Source organism: Artemia sp. Qi Xiang Cuo, chromosome 20, assembly GCF_049724085.1.
Source record: "Artemia sp. Qi Xiang Cuo chromosome 20, ASM4972408v1, whole genome shotgun sequence".
Lineage (NCBI taxonomy): Eukaryota > Metazoa > Arthropoda > Branchiopoda > Anostraca > Artemiidae > Artemia > Artemia sp. Qi Xiang Cuo.
Genome location: NC_142813.1, coordinates 26,635,281 through 26,652,192, shown reverse-complemented (window position 1 = coordinate 26,652,192; position 16,912 = coordinate 26,635,281). Strand labels below are relative to the sequence as shown.

Sequence of the window (16,912 nt, the reverse complement as noted above, 5' to 3'; positions counted from 1 at the left end):
GATGGTTGCCAAAATACATCCAGTTTAAACCTCAAAGTTCCTACATGAAATTAACTTCTGTGGTTTACTAATAAGCTCAATCAAAACTATGTTAACGCCATCCAAATTATAATTTATTGTGACAGAATTGTAATCACGAAATAAACTGTTTTAAAATCTCACTGAAATTTTTATTTCAGCTTTTTAAATTAAAAGTATTCATGATTTCGCCAATCTGCAAAATGGCAATGCGCCATAACTGCGCAGTGCTGTCATTTCCACTTTTTGATACTTCTGGAAATATTTTTATTGTTCCTAGCACAGTAGCATGTGTTTAAAAATAAAACACTCTAATTACAGCTATTATAGGATGTATTAGGGGAGGGATCCCTTAAAATAGTATAAAGTTAGCTTTATGTAAAAATAGCTAGGGTACGTTAAATTTGGGGAAACTGTGGAAAAACCTTAAGACTTCGGACGGCTCACGCGCTCCAATTATGAAGACTAGGAAATGTCTTTCAATAGGGGAACCACTTTTTATTCTTTTTTTTGTCTGAAGTTTTTTTTTTACTAGGATCTCCAAGACTGGAAGCTTCAATAAGCTTTTTAGAATGTACATCATTTTTGGGTACTTGAATGTTAGAGCGACAACACTTTGTTATTGATCTTTAATGAAACCGGTTTTCTGTGTCCACTCGGAGATAATCAACTTAGCCTGAGCAAAATAAACTACCTTGCAGGTATATTTTAGTTAAAGATGTAATATATAAAGGTGGTCAGATGTTTAATATAATGTGTTCTGGGCGGTCTGCCTCCCATAATTCTGTTGTATTTTCCATAATTTTGTTACTAAAATATTATAATTTCATCATATTCTGACATATTTCATTAGAATTAACCTAACTTTACTTCTTTGATGTGGCCGCTATAACACGGAAGTACCCGTTTTGTTTGAATACCGATGTATTTGTGATAACACATTTGGTTTCTAGTGTAAGTAAGCTGTATACTGAGGTTTATCATGCTTCCTTTATGCGCGCTTCCCACGGTATACAAACGGATATAAGAAAAAAATTACTTTCGTAAACAAATTTGAGTACTCCCTAATCACTACGATTGTAATCTCCTTTTTAGATTTTGAAAGGGAATATGACAGCCGTACAACATTCCTTGTAAGAAAAAGAACATTAGGCAGCAGAGATATGCCGTCGTGTACATCAAGGGAAGCTGTTTTCCCCATCGAAATATATTATTTTCTAATACTTTTGAATGGCGTTAGTCTTCTCCTTTGGCTATACAAATGAGTAAATGTGTAAACACAAATGCTCCCATTCTTCTACTTGTTCTCTGTCTCTGGATTGGCTTAGCAGGACACATTTTGCATCCTTTTGGTTGCAACAGTACGACGGATTGACTCACATCGAGTCGAGTATCTACTGACAATATTGTCAATACTATGGCAAACCAAACGTTTCCTTTTTTTAGAAAAAGAAAATATTTTGCGTCTGTTTCAATAAGGCTTCTTTTCTTATCTTGATCAACGAGGCACCACTGCAGCATTTGCTTTTTTGCAATTATACTACCAATATACTTGAATTTATTTATGTTCTTGATATCTTATTGAAAACGCAAAAGTAGCCTACGAATAAAAAGGAAAAGGAAGCCGCCTGAGACCAATAACTGTACACGCTACTCCTCTATCCCACTCTGCTCAGGGACACTTTTACTCCTTCCCATGAAGAATCTAGTATTTAATAAAAATAATTTATGATGACCCTTTTCCACAGTATTTAAAGACGACCAGCTTTTCATTTGGACCTTGCCCCAATCCCTTAAAAGGACTATTTCTAGTAGCTCATCATCCTTCATCCGTATACATTTCCTATTTCTCTTAACTTTTGTTTCATTCCCTCTTTGTTTCAAAACCCATTGGAATGAACTGAACAACATTTTTCGTTCAGCTGATTGTTTGATATACCGTCGCTCAAACGAGCACCTTTCCTTTGTCAGTTCCTAACCTGAAAAATCTTTGGCCTATGCTCCTTAACTTTTCGAAGCAGCCACGCTTCGGGGCCATACTTGACCTCTATCATTCTCTTGGCTTCTAATTTATTATCAACTAACTTATTACTTAGTATCTACACCGAGCATGCTTACTAGTAAGTGGTAGCTAGATAAATGAAACTACTCTTCCAGTTTTTTTTTTGTTACTAAGGTTTACGTTCCCTGTCCTAGTTTTTGAAATACGATTTTCTACAATCCAGCAGTTTTAAAATTTTAACGCAAGACGTCAATTTTTTTGGCTAGGTGAAAGGATAGCTCTAAAACTAATGAATCCGTTGACACAAATATATTGTCCTTTCCAGGGGCAAGTCTCGAGCATTTTTAATGGGGGGGGCCAAGAGAGGTTCATATCCAGATAGTCAAGGAGCATGGGCTGTATAATATTTTTTTCCAAATTATTGGGTGGGGGCAACTGCCTCCCCCTTGTCCCCCTCCCAAACGACGCCCCTGTTTTTTTCGGTCCAAGTTACAGATGTAGGCTTATCGCAAAATTCCATATTTCAGAAGGAAAACAAACCTTAATATTACCTACTTTGATTAATTTCCACACCTATTCCCACATTTGAACTATCAAAACATACATGAACCCCTATATTTCGCTAACCTCATTATCTAGGACAATAAAAACATAAAAAATGTAAGTCTGTGATTTTTACCTTCCCATTTAAATAACGTGTTTATCTGTTTACCCATTTAATCATCAGCTATTTCAAGCTAGAGTATTAGTTTAAATTTTGATTTTGTCTTATTGAATAGTCTTAGAAGAATATCTTCGGTCCATGGGGACCACAGTTTATATAATTATCCAGTATGTTCTTTCCCTATCTCACCCATTATGAAAACCCGGACCGAGGTGCGAGTGCTCTAGAGAACGTTTTTGCAGATATAAATATAAGCGGCATTAGATCTTTTCACGGGTAGACAAAGAACACGGAACAAGGAACAAGTACTGACAAAACCAATTGGCCGGTTCAACCAATAAGTGGACAATAAGTGCAGAAATAAGTGGGAGGAGCTTTTTGTTCGCACCGAGAATGAAGAGCCAGAAATCCTCCGCGGTAAACTTACTGGATAATTATATAAACTGTGATGGGGACAATGGTTAGCTGCTTTTGTGGGAACAATGGTTAGCGGCTTGTGTAGGGGCCAATTCATGAAAATATAGGGGGATGTTTTTCAATATCTAGGAGGAGCAATATTTTTTTCACTGAAAATACCAAGAACACGAATTTTTCAAAATCTAGGGAGGAGAGGCAAAAAACATCAAGGGGGGGGGGGGAATTGCTCCTCTGTCCCTCTCTGAATCGGCACTCCTGTTCTTGGAACTGTTTGTAAGGAGGAAAAGGTCGTAAAAAGAGGCCAAAACAGAATAGCATTTAATAGTACATGTTGAATATCAAACGTAAAGTAAAATCTTTCTGAACTTCAATGACATTTGTTTAAAAAGAGGGGTTCATATCCAGATAGTCTAGGAGCATGGGCTGTATAATATTTTTTTTCCAAATTATTGGGTGGGGGCAACTGCCTCCCCCTTGTCCCCCTCCCAAACGACAATTTTGAGGGAAGGATGGAAAAAAAGAAATCCCGCAATATCTAGCGGACCATCAAATGGATAGCACATTTTTCTTCAAATATTTTATATAGATTTTAACCTATATTTATTAGCAATAAGTCTAAGGTACTAAGGGTTCTCAGAAGAGGAAGGGTAGCTAAAAAAAATAGAAATAGATATCAGATGAGCACGAGTCTAGAATTTAAATATTTATGCGATACTCCCTTTAACTGACAAAAATATGAGGTAATTTTGACTGGAGAGGGGGGAGGGGTAGTGAATAATCCATACCTTCATGGAGAAGAGGATCATCTGTAGAAATGGACATTTTTAGATCTGGTTAGGCCATTGTGCAATCGGCATATGTAGGTTTCCGCATTTCAGATAGAGAGGGGTCAAAATCTAGCCCTTGGCGATGGCAGTGGCTACAGCCAGCTATTTCCATCAAATTCCAGCTGCAAAAATTTAACGTTTTTGCCAGATAAATAATTTCTGAGACCACACTGGCTAATCATGATAAAACAAAAAAATAGTAAAAAAGAGACAAACGAGGATTATACAAGTCAGTGAAAAATATGGACTAAAATACAAATATTTCGGTCAAGACCTCCGCTTGACCGTCCTTAGTGCAAGATAATGACATAAAAATTACTAATGAAAATCCAAGGATACTATAAAAAAAAAATTCAAACCTTAAAACAAAGCACAACTAAAATTTGAAGACCCTTTCCATGTAAGAGTCTTACTTAAATAAAAAAAAAATCACACTTTGCAATCAATCCTAATCTGTGATGATGTTTTACCAGGAAAGCGTTTATCTTTTAAAAATGCTCTGTATAAATTTAAAAATTGAATTCCCGTTCAGAACTGTATTTTTTCATTCAGTTACCCTTTCACCGTTACATGGAAAGAGTCGTCAAACTTTAGTTGTGCTTTGTTTTAAGGTTTGAATTTTTTTTTTTTATAGTATCCTTGGATTTTTATTAGTGATTTTTTATGTCATTATCTTGCACTGATGACGGTCAAGCGGAGGTCTTGACCGAAATATTTGCATTTTAGTCCATATTTTTCACTGGCTTGTATAATCCTCGTTTTTCTCTTTTTTACTATTTTTTTCATTTTTTTTTGCCAGATGCAAACTTAGTTTTGTTTTAAGACCTAAAATGTTTTCAGCACAACACAACATTGTAGAATTGGGAGCCAGTTTACCATATTTTCCCACTTATGCATGATTTAACTGATTTTCAGATGGTACCATCCGTGCTTTAGCTGTAGTCCAAATACTTAACAGATAAATACTTCTTTTCAGGCATTGTTCAAATGCTTCATGTGCCTAGGATTTCGAAAAATGGTTCTGAGAATTCGCCATGATTTTGTTGATTTCAACTGGATTCTGATTATTGTTGAAACGTTCTGCAAATATTCTATTGTGCGGAGACTTAAAGCACATACCGTTATTTGTTAGTTTTGTCGTCAGGTGCTTACTTTTAGTTGTGGTTTATTTCAGGCGTATCCACTTCAACCAGCATTGAGGATCTTTGAGACGTATCTGGTCTATGCTGAACGATTTTTTGTTGGCTGCTCCGCCAATGGGACCCACTTGGTTGACCAAATATGGCAGATCTTCCTGGACACTCCAATAGACACAAGGTCGTATTTTAAAAGATTCCATAAATTCTCTCTTGGCCTCCTCGACATCTTTTGCAGGATCTAAAAGGTTCACCTGGAAGGATTGTGCAGGGCAGTTACTCGAGATGCCTTTGCATGACTTGGCCCAACCATTTTAGTCGCCGTTCTTTGATTGTCAGACAGATATTTCTCTTAACGCCGCACATTTCCCGTAATTTCATGTCGGATTTATGGTCTCATCGACGTATTCTGAAAATTTTTCACAGAAAACGAAGTTCGAACACCTTCAGTAAATTCTCTTTCTGCTGCCTCGTGGACCATGCTTCGCATCCATAAAAGCGGAAGGTCCAACCCGATGTCATATAGACCCAAAATTTCGTTTGAGCACTGATTTTGTGGTATTTTCCTAGGTTTATGAGGGCGAAAAAGCTGTCTGTACTTTTTATTGTTTCCACTGGATATTGGTGTCAGATGATCTATCATTACAGAGCTGGAAATGCAGCTGCATAGCTGCCATCCTACTCTAGATTCACGCTCACGCAGAGAAGAGTGAAACCGCATAACTGGATGAGATCTAGTGTGATGTCGATATGACTTACATAGCTAATGTCGTCAAGTCAAAGGTTATGCCCCTAAGCGTTAAAAATTCATGGTGGGTGGGGGTCGACTTATTGTTCAAATAATTTCAGTGTAAAGGAAAATATACCCATCATTTGGTTATCTGCAGAGTATGTGGGAGGGAAAATGGGTAGGTGCTATATCCCAAAAACAAGTTTTCTCAAAAGAACTCTTGTCTCCCAAAAAATAAATCGGAAAATTATTGCTTAGAAATTTTCCTTTTTAGTGTTCCATACACACCCCCCCCTGCCATCGTAAATCTTTTTGGGGGTGTACTATTGTCAGGCTTGATCATATTCAATGATCGTAGGAAGTCAGCATTAGACGCATTCCAACATTGGATTTCAATCCAATTTTAAGTAGCGAAAAAGAAAAAAAAATCGTGCATAAAGAAATTGCCCTTTCTGACACTTATGCTATAGAGCGACAACCATGTATATCAAAGCTTATTCGTTTGAATCTATCATAAAGCCTTATTAAAATACATTAATTCCCACGATGGTACTACGCGCGATCCTAGGCACATTATTGCTTAGTTGATAATAATTTCCTTATTATAAACACTAATGAAACGAACAAGTATATATATATATATATATATATATATATATATATATATATATATATATATATATATATATATATATATATATATATATATATTAATTCAAGAGTTTTCACAAGAAGGCAAAAACACAGTAAAACCTAAACATAAATCACCTCAGTATAAGGGGAGGGGGTAACGCCCCTTAGCTTTCCCAATCCTTGCGGTTAAACCCAACTTGTGCTTTAAGGAAAGTAATACAACGCTCGTTTCCGAATGCGTACTTTTTTTTATTTGTTTTGAGAACGAATGAGCTCATTTAGGGGTCTTAGGTTTAACATACAGGGTGAATATTAAATAGCCATACTTTATTTTTCATGCGGGATCTAAGTATACAAGGCTTGTAGGGGTTATTGTTTCAAATTCTGGAGGAACTCCCTGCTCCCTGACGGGGGGGTCAATGACACTCTTTATGGACACTGTTTATTTTTTCTTCAAGTTTCTCACAGGTTGCGATTGAACGTCTGTCATCAAATAGTTATTTCTGATTGTCATAATATTCGTTAGTTCCAAATGTCATTAGATTTGGCCTTTTGCAAATATTTGGTCCTTCGCACGAATCTCAATGTGCAAATCCAAACTATATGCAAAATACAAAATGATGGTTTTCGATAATGCCTAAGCGATTTATATCAAACAGTTCGTGGTAACGAACTGTAAGTAAGGAGCGACCCGGCTCAATGGTAACCGAAACTCTAGAAAACGGGTTTTTGATACCAAGAGATACATCAAAAGAATCAGATTTCAATGCTGATTTCAAATATATAACTTTCATCAAGTTTAGTGCTACACATCAAAAGTTACGCGCCTGAGAAAATGTGGTTGATTTTCGAAAAAGGGGGAAAGGCCCCCTAAAAGTTATAGAACCTTAATGAAAATCACACCATCATATGCAGCGTATCAGAGAACCCTACTGTAGAGGTTTCAAGCTCCTATCTACAGAAATGTGGAATTTTCCATTTTTTGCCAGAAGAAAGATCACGGATGCGTGTTTATTTGTTTTTTTTTGTTGTTTTTTTCCCAGGGGTGATCGTATCGACCCAGTTGTCCTAGAATATCGTGGGAGAGCTCATTGGAACGGAAATTAAAAGTTCTAGTGCCCTTTTTAAGTGACCAAAAAAATGGAGGGCAACCAGGCCCCTCCCACGCTCATTTTTTTCCCGAAGTCACCCGATCAAAATTTTGAGATAGCCATTTTGTTCAGCATGGTCGAAAATATGATAAAAATGTCTTTTAGGATGACTTGATCCCCCAATGTCCCCAGGGGGTGGGGTTAATGTTCTTAAATTTACTCTATGTTATCATTTATTTTTGTTTTTTGGTACTTATCCAGACTTTTTATGAGGAGTTTTTTTCTGGTAGGTGGGGGACGGCGCGGGGCGGGGCAGAGCTGGCCGGCTCGTGCCAGGCAGGACGGTGTCAGGGGGGCAGGGAAAGGGCCATGAAGGGGGCGCCGGACTTGCCAGCATTATTTATTGGTTATTGGGAAGTATACAACCATTTTCAGGAAGGATTTTTTCTGGAGGGGGGCTAGAGGAGGGATTACTCTGGAGAATATTTCCATGGAGGATGTTTCTTTGGGGTAAGGGATATTTCTATGAAGGAGGCGCCGGATGTCCAAGCATTATTTAAGAAACGATCAGAAGTTAAATAAAAAAAAACAAGTTTTTTCAACTGAAATGTAAGAAGGAATATTAGAACTTAAAACGAACAGAAATTAGAACGTATGTGAGGGGGTTCTCCCCCAAGTCAAGACCTTACTCTTTACGCTACAGTTTTTTTTAGTGCTTTCAAAAGAGCGATCTATTCTCATTAAACGGCCTTTGTGATTCAGGGGTTGGTGAATCAAATTTTTTTTTAACTTTTAACCTAAATAGCGTGGTATTGACTAAGGGGAGAACCCTTTCATATAAGTAATAACATATACGTAATAAAAAAAAACAATAAAAAAACAAGCGATAGGGCCTACGGCTCAATAGTAATCGAAACTTTCAAAACGAAATTTTGATGTCAATAAATGTATCAAAAGAATGTGTTTATAATGCTGATCCTAAATATATAAATTTTATTAAGTTTAGTATTGCTCATCAAAGGCTACGAGCCTGAGAAAATTTACTCGATTTTTTAAAGAGGGGAAACATCCCTACAAGTGAAAGAATTTTAATGAAAATCACACCGTAATATTTAGCGTATCAAAACATCCTATTACATTGGTTTCAAGCTCATATCTGCAAAAAACTGCAACTTTGTATTTTTAGCCAGAAGAAAAATATACGAATATAGAAGTAAGTTACGCAAGTTAATTTGTAAAGACATCCATTTAGCAAAAGAAAAGTAAAATTTTTATGCAAATAAAAGCTGCATTAACTAAAAAACGATCAGAAATTAAATAAAAAAAAACAAGTTTTTTAAACTGAAAGTAAGGAGCGACATTAAAACTTAAAACGAACAGAAATTATTCCGTATATGAAAGGGCTGTCCCTCCTCAACGCCTCGCTCTTTACGCTAAAGTTTTTTATTGTTTTAAAAAATAGAGTTGTGAGAAAGTCAAACTTTTTATTCTTTTAAAAAATAAAGTTGTGAGACAGAGTCAAACTTTAGCGTAAAGAGCGAGGCGTTGAGGAGGGGACAGCCCCTTTCATATACGGAATAATTTCTGTTCGTTTTAAGTTTTAATGTCGCTCCTTACTTTCAGTTTAAAAAACTTGTTTTTTTTATTTAATTTCTGATCGTTTTTTAGTTAATGCAGCTTTTATTTGCATAAAAATTTTACTTTTCTTTTGCTAAATGGATGTCTTTACAAATTAACTTACGTAACTAACTTCTATATTCGTATATTTTTCTTCTGGCAAAAAATACAAAGTTGCAGATTTTTGCAGATATGAGCTTGAAACCTATGTAATAGGGTTTTCTGATACGCTGAATTCTGACGGTGTGATTTTCATTAAAATTCTTTCACTTGTAGGGGATGTTTCCCCCTCTTTAAAAAATCGAGTAAAATTTCTCAGGCCTGGAGCCTTTGATGAGTAATACTAAACTTAATAAAATTTATATATTTAGGATCAGCATTATAAACACATTCTTTTGATACATTTATTGGCATCAAAATTCCGTTTTTAAAAGTTTCGATTCCTATTGAGCCGTATCGCTTGTTTTTTTATTGTTTTTTTTTATTACGTATATGTTATTACGTATATGAAGGGGTTCTCCCTTAGTCAATACCACGCTCTTTACGTTAAAAGTTAAAAAAAATTTGATACACAGCCCCCTGAAAAAAAAAGTCCTTTTAATTAGAAGTTATATATATTTTTAAATAAATAAAAAAAAACTGGAGCTTAACCATGTTGTTTTGGACTGGGAGGAGACTCCCCTCACATACGTTATAATTTCTGTTCGTTTTAAGTTCTAATATTCCTTCTTACATTTCAGTTGAAAAAACTTGTTTTTTTATTTATTTAATTTCTGATCGTTTTTTAAATAATGCTTGGAAATCCGGCGCCCCCTTCATAGAAATAACCCTTACCCCAAAGAAACATCCTCCACGGAAATATTCTCCAGAGTAACCCCCCCCCTCCAGAAAAAATCCTTCCTGAAAATGGTTGTATACTTCCCAATAACCAATAAATAATGCTGGCAAGTCCGGCGCCCCCTTCATGGCAATTTCCCTTCCCCCATGAAAACTTCCTTCATGAACAGATCCTCGAACATAACCACCGACCCACCCTTCCCTCCCACTACCAGAAAAAAAAACCTCCTGAAAACTTCTATATACTTCCCAATAACCTGACTAGGCCCTATATGTTAACATTGGGTAAAGTTCATAACTTTTAGCACTCCCTCTGGGAACTTCGGGGGATTAAGTCATCCTAAAAGACATATTTATAATATTTTCGACCATGCTGACAAAATGGCTATCTCAAAATTTTGATCGGGTGACTTTGGAAAAAAATAAGCGTGGGAGGGGGCCTAGTTGCCCTCCATTTTTTTTTGTCACTTAAAAAGGGCACTAGAACTTTTAATTTCAGTTCCAATGAGCCCTCCCACGATATTCTAGGACCACTGGGTCGATACGATCACCCCGGGGAAAAAAAACAAACAAACAAAAAAACAAATAAACACGCATCCGTGATCTTTCTTCTGGCAAAAAATTTAAAATTCTACATTTTAGTAGATAGGATCTTGAAAACTATGCAGCAGGGTTCTCTGATACGCTGAATATGATGGTGTGATTTTCACTAAGGTTCTATAACTTTTAGGGGGTCTTTCCCCCTTTTTTGAAATTCAGCCAAATTTTCTCAGGCGCGTAACTTTTGATGGGTAGCACTAAACTTGATGAAAGTTATATATTTGAAATCAGCATTGAAATCTAATTCCTTTGATATATCAATTGGTATCAAAAACCCGTTTTCTAGAGTTTCGGTTACCATTGAGCCGGGTCGCTCCTTACTTACAGTTCGTTACCACGAACTGTTTGATATACAACGTTTCATTGTATTAAAATTTGTGTACACAATCTATTTGAACATCGGCGAACCCTATTGTAATTGTAATGTCTCAATGGCTTCACTCGCGTAGAAGATCAAAAGTCTCGAAGGTTCTGCGTCCACCTGAACTTCTGTAGCAATATTATTAAGAATTTTTACCAAACACTCAAGTTTTATCCAAAGTTCAAATTTAATCCAATATTTTAATTCTTAAATAGAAAACTTGAAGCAATGGGGCGCTACCAATCAATTTACAATTATTAGTATATAATTTATATATATATATATATATATATATATATATATATATATATATATATATATATATATATATATATACTGCTTTATGGGGTTTAGGGGGGAGATACCTAGGTTAGGTTACGTATTTAATATATGCTATGCTTTATCCCCACCCCTCCTAACGTGCAAATATATAGCCCAAATTTGTTTCTAAACTATTTCATATTCATCTTATTTTATTTAATTTGCATTAACCAAACTTGACTTCTTTCGTCTGTAGCATATAATGCATAAGTACCATATATATATATATATATATATATATATATATATATATATATATATATATATATATATATATATATATATATATATATATATATATATATATATATATATATATATATATATATCTTTTTCTAACCAAGTAATTGCCTCTGTAACATTATATACAATTTAACACTAAGAGACAGGGGGCTTACGGGGCCAGTACCCCACGTTATTCTTGGTTAGGCCTGGGCATGATTTAGAAAACGATTAGAAATTAAATAAAAAAAATCTTGTTAAACTGAAAGTAAGGAACAACATAAAAAACGAACAGAAATTACTCCGTATCTGAGGGGGGCTGCTCCCTCCTCAACACCTCCCTCTTTACGCTAAAGTTTGGCTTTTTATCACCATTTATTAAAAACGAGAGCTGAAACACAATGCCGTTTAAAAGAAATAATGAGCCTTTTCAAAGCACTAAAAAGTTTTAGCGTAAATAGCAATGAGAAGAAGCCCCTTTCAGATACGGAATAATCTCTGTTGTTTTAAGTTTTAATGTTAGGCCTATTCCTTGCTTTCAGTTGAAAACCTTTATTTTATTTAGTTTTTAAAAAATCTTCTATTTCTTCTGTCCGAAATTAGAGCTAAATCTGGAATCATAAGTTCAGATCCTTACTTAGTTCTATTATTCGACGTTCAGCTTTTCTCTTCTTATTTACTTCCATTTCATGTCTTAGCACCTCATTAGAATAAGTTTTTAGCGCCTATACATTCTGCCAAGAAAGAGAAAGAGAGAAAAAAAAAATCATCAACTGTGTCCTTGAGAAAATACAGAACTTGACATCCGTATCGCGTGTATAAGCGTTCTTTCGGGTCGCTTTAGATAATAATAGCGAGCAGTAAATCTGAAGGTGCGTCATTAAGTGCAAAAACTAGATTTTATTTTTCAAGCTGAATATACTTATGAGATATACATACAAAACCAAACAAGATTAAAGGACACAGCTCATTGACTAAAATGACCTTGTCGCTCTGAAACTACATTTGGAAATATTTCCTTAAAAGTTTAGTAATTAACTTGATTATATCGAAAATTGATAACCATGCCTGCGCGCATAACGGGAGGATCTCCATTCATAGGTTTCCCAGATCGATACCTACCCCCCCCCATTAAAAAGGAAGTAAGGTGATAAAAACTATGTTTTCTACGTACCTAATCAGGGTCGTATCTTGGGTGCGGAATTGAATATGGAAAATATATAGCGAAAAGTTCGTGCTTACATATTATTAAATAAAAAAAAACAAGTTTTTTAAACTGAAAGTAAGGAGCGACATTAAAACTTAAAACGAACAGAAGTTATTCTGTATATGAAAGGGGCTGTCCCCTCCATAAAAAAAACAAGTTTTTTAAACTGAAAATAAAAAGCGACATTAAAACTTCAAACGAACAGAAATTATTCTGTATATGAAAGGGGCTGTCCCCTCCTCAACGCCTCGCTCTTTACGCTAAAGATTTACTTTCTCACAGCTCTATTTTTGTTAAACAATAAAAAACTTTACCATAAAGAGCGAGGCGTTGGGGAGGGGAAATCCCCTTTCATATGCGGAATAATTTCTGTTCGTTTTAAGTTTTAATGTCTCTTCTTACTTTCAGTTTAAAAAACTTGTTCTTTTTTTATTTAATTTCTGATCATTTTTTAATTAATGCAGCTTTGATTTTGGCTCATCGTGATTGAATATATAAACAAAATTTGCATAAAGATTTTTTTTTTCTTTTGCTAAATGACTGTCTTTAAATTTTGCTCTGACGTAATTTTCAAATTAAATTACGTAACGAAACTTCCATAATCGTATATTTTTCTTCTGGCCAAAAATACAAAGTTGCAGATATTTGCGGATAAGAGCTTGAAACCTATTTTCTATGGTTTTTCTGATGCGCCGAATATAAAAGTGTGATTTTCATTAGAATTCCTTCACTTATAGGGGATGTTTCCTCCCTCTGTTAAAAATCAGGTGAATTTTCTCAGGCTCGTAGCCTTTGATGAGTAATACTACACTTAATAAAATTTATATATTTAGAATCAGCATTATAAGCCCATTCTTTTTATACATTTATTGACATCAAAATTCCGTTTTTAAAAGTTTCGATTGCTATTGAGCCGTATCGCTTGTTTTTTCTTTATTGTTTTTTTGTTTATTACGTATATATTATTACGTATATGAGGGGGGTTCTCGCCTTATTCAATACCACGCTCTTTACGTTAAAAGTTAAAAAAAATTTAATTCACAAACCTCTGAATCACAAAGGCCGTTTAATTAGAATAGGTAGCTCTTTTGAAAGCACAAAAAAAAACTGTAGCGTAAAGAGCGAGGTATTGACTAGGGGGAGAACCCCCTCATATACGTAATCATTTCTCTTCGTTTAAGTTTTAATGTTGCTCCTTACTTTCAGTTGAAAGAACTTGTTTTTTTTATTTGATTTCTGATCGTTTTTAAATAATGCTGGGAAATCCGGCGCCCCCTTCATAGAAATGTCCCTTCCCCCAAACAAATATCCTCCGCACAAATATTCTCCCGAGTAACCCCAGCCTCCCGCCCCCTCCCATCCAACACAAATCTTTCCGGAAAATGTCTGTATGCTTCCCAATAACAAATAATATATGCAATCAAAGGGCAAAGATAATATCTTGCATCCCTTCCCCTGGGAACTGTGGGGGGTTAAGTCATCCTAAGAGACATATTTATTAGATTTTCGACTATGCTAAACAAAATGGATATCTCAAAATTTTTATCAGGTGACTTTGAGAAAAAAATGAGCGTGAGAGGGGGCCTAGTTGCCCTCCAATTTTTTTGGTCACTTAAAAAGGGCACTAGAACTTTTAATTTTCGTTCGAATGAGCCCTCTCGCGATATTTTATGACCTTTGGATTGATGCGATCACCCCTGGGTAAAAAAAACAAAAAACAAACAAACAAATAAACACGCATCCGTGATCTTTCTTCTGGCAAAAAATGCAAATTTCCACATTTTTGCAAATAGGAGCTTGAAACCTCCCTATAGGGTTCTCTGATACGCTGAATAGGATAGTTTGATTTTCATTAAGGTGCTATGGCTTTTAGAGGGTCTTTCCCCCTTTCTTTGGAAATTAAGAAAATGTTCTCTCCACTTTTGATAGGTAAAATTAAACTTAATGAAATGTGTATGTTTGCAACTAACTAATAAATATGATCATGTTAACTCAAATCTTTTTATCATATTCTTTTTTTCAAGACTGTTAGCTACCATCGAGTAGGGTCGCTCTTTACTTTACAGTTCGTTACCAAGAACTGTTTGATTTTAAAGATAACAAAAATAGGTCAGATGAACCTCCCCTAGGCGTCATATACATTTAGTTATTTTCGAGGGAGGAGGGCTTTCAGAAATCAGGTGCACCAGGTGTCGCGTGCCAAGCGTGGCGGAAACTGTAATAAGTGTGGCAGGTATTGTGGCAAGTTTTGTTGAACTGTGCGAGGCAGATGGCGTTCTGAGATGTACACCAGGTGTTGACAAGTGGGTGCCTCCTCCATTATATTTTTTCCTTGATTCTAACGTTCAAACAAAGCTATAGTTTAATCACCTCAGTCAAAATGAATAAGTGAACTTCTAAATAGAATTTTGGAACCAACTTTGTTAGAGAGACAGACTCTCTTTTGCCTCCTCCATATCAGTAGGAATAAAATGGATCTCTTCAATTTTGTTGCAAAGGAAAAAATCAGTTCGTTTTAATGTTTTACTAATGTTAAAGGGGGGGGGGCTTAGAAAAATTTCGGGAAGGAGAGTAAATAGAGCAAAGCCATCTATCCTTAAAGAGTTCTTTTTTTTTTAGCGAAAATGTTCCTATTCTTCTGGGAGAGGGGACAAATCGTGATGTCATAAATCACGCCAAACACGTAACCTGGCTTGATCTTTAAAAGGGGACCAGGTGATATTTCCTACTGGGGGAGGGAGGCAGCATACGGAAAAATACGTTTTTAGGGCATTATTTTTTGTTTTTTCCCGAAGCAGGCATAACTCAGGGATTTTTATTTGTCCAGAAATCGACAGAGCCAGTAACGTAAGCAAGAGAGCCTTCGTGTCCATACCCCCATGAATTATGAATCATTCCTTGGTGAGGTCCCTATAACACGTAAGTACCGAAAAACTGGTATCATATCACTGGTGCATGTTTTTGTTTCGTTTTCGAGGAGGGGAGAGTAAATACTAGCGGAAATTACTTGAAACTTCCTTATTATTTTTTTAATGGTTTTTATGAACACAGGGGTTGGCTACTTACTCAGTTTTTTCAACTATCAACCGGGGGAGGGGGGAAGGAAATTGTAGTATAAACTTTATCTGAATTTTTTGTGGTAAACTTCAGGAAAGGGGTTACATTTGAAAGAAATCCTAAAAATTCTGAAAACGATTTTAAAACTCATAAATATTTACGTATATTATGCCTAAAGATGCATTGCTTCATTTTACCCTCCCTTCTGATGGATAAAAATACAGCCCACTTTTTTTATTCCCATTATTTTTTACAATAAAGCTACTCTTTTCTTCGCCGCTCAAGCAGTGTTTGCTGATGTTAAATTTTAGTGTTCCCCGTTCTCTAATGAGGAATTTAATGTGGGGGAGGGGGGGCTTGCATAGTGTGAAATAATGCATCCTTAGGAATGTGATGAGAGTTTTTATGCGTTTAAAATAGTTCTCAAAATTTTTAGGGTTGCTACAAACGTGACCCTGTTCTTAAGGTTTACCTTAATTTTTTTAATAACACAGATTTAGCCTAAATATTGCAATGTTTGAGTATTTTGACGTTTTTTCCAAAACTATTCAAGGAGGCAACGGAGAAGGGGGCCAAGTACATGTGCAGGTATGCTGTTTGAAAACCAAACAATCATATTGTACAACTTTTTATATACTTATTACTTACTGATGAGCTATATTCCACATCAGTCAGAAAGGTCTTTAATGATCACTGATTCATGATTAACTCAAAACAAGACGGACGATCGAAAATCAGTCGTTTTCGCTATATTCATTACCCGGTAGAAAGTGAAGGTGAACAACGTACTTGGCTTGCAATGATTTAAAAGGTTTTTTATACCCAAACCAGCTCTAATACGGATCTCTGGATACTTCATTATACGCAAGGGATTGCTTACTTGGGGGTTGCAAGAATTTAGAAAATCAAGCGTTAATTAGAGGTCCCTTCCCTGTTACATTAGCTAAAAGGATATTTTTAGTAAGAGTATTAATTATTTTTATTTCAAAGTTCCTTTTGTGCTTCCCCTTTTCCTAGCTAGAAAACCGATAACTTACCTTGGATTTCGTGCAGTATCTTTCGCTCACTTCCTGTTGGCAAGAATTTGTTACTGTTTAAGTATAAATCATTGGCCAAGGAGAAATCATTCCGTTTGGATTTCTTTATTGTTTTTATTCAATTTTCTAAATTTG

The 16,912-nt window shown here is 35.5% G+C and overlaps 1 protein-coding gene across 2 annotated transcripts in view; it reads right to left on the bottom strand.

The window, feature by feature from the left end:
- Positions 1–16,488, bottom strand: part of LOC148940048 (uncharacterized) — a 30,341-nt gene extending 13,853 nt beyond the window's left edge. The window contains exon 1 of one of the 2 annotated variants that reach the window (XM_089105722.1): positions 16,389–16,488. In XM_089105722.1, coding sequence (XP_088961848.1) covers positions 16,389–16,408 — 20 coding nt within the window. In that variant the 5' untranslated portion in view covers positions 16,409–16,488. Of the gene's footprint in view, positions 1–3,886; positions 3,906–16,388 lie in introns of those variants that run through there. The other variant, XM_089105723.1, reaches the window with a different exon arrangement.
- Positions 16,489–16,912: the final 424 nt, after the last annotated feature.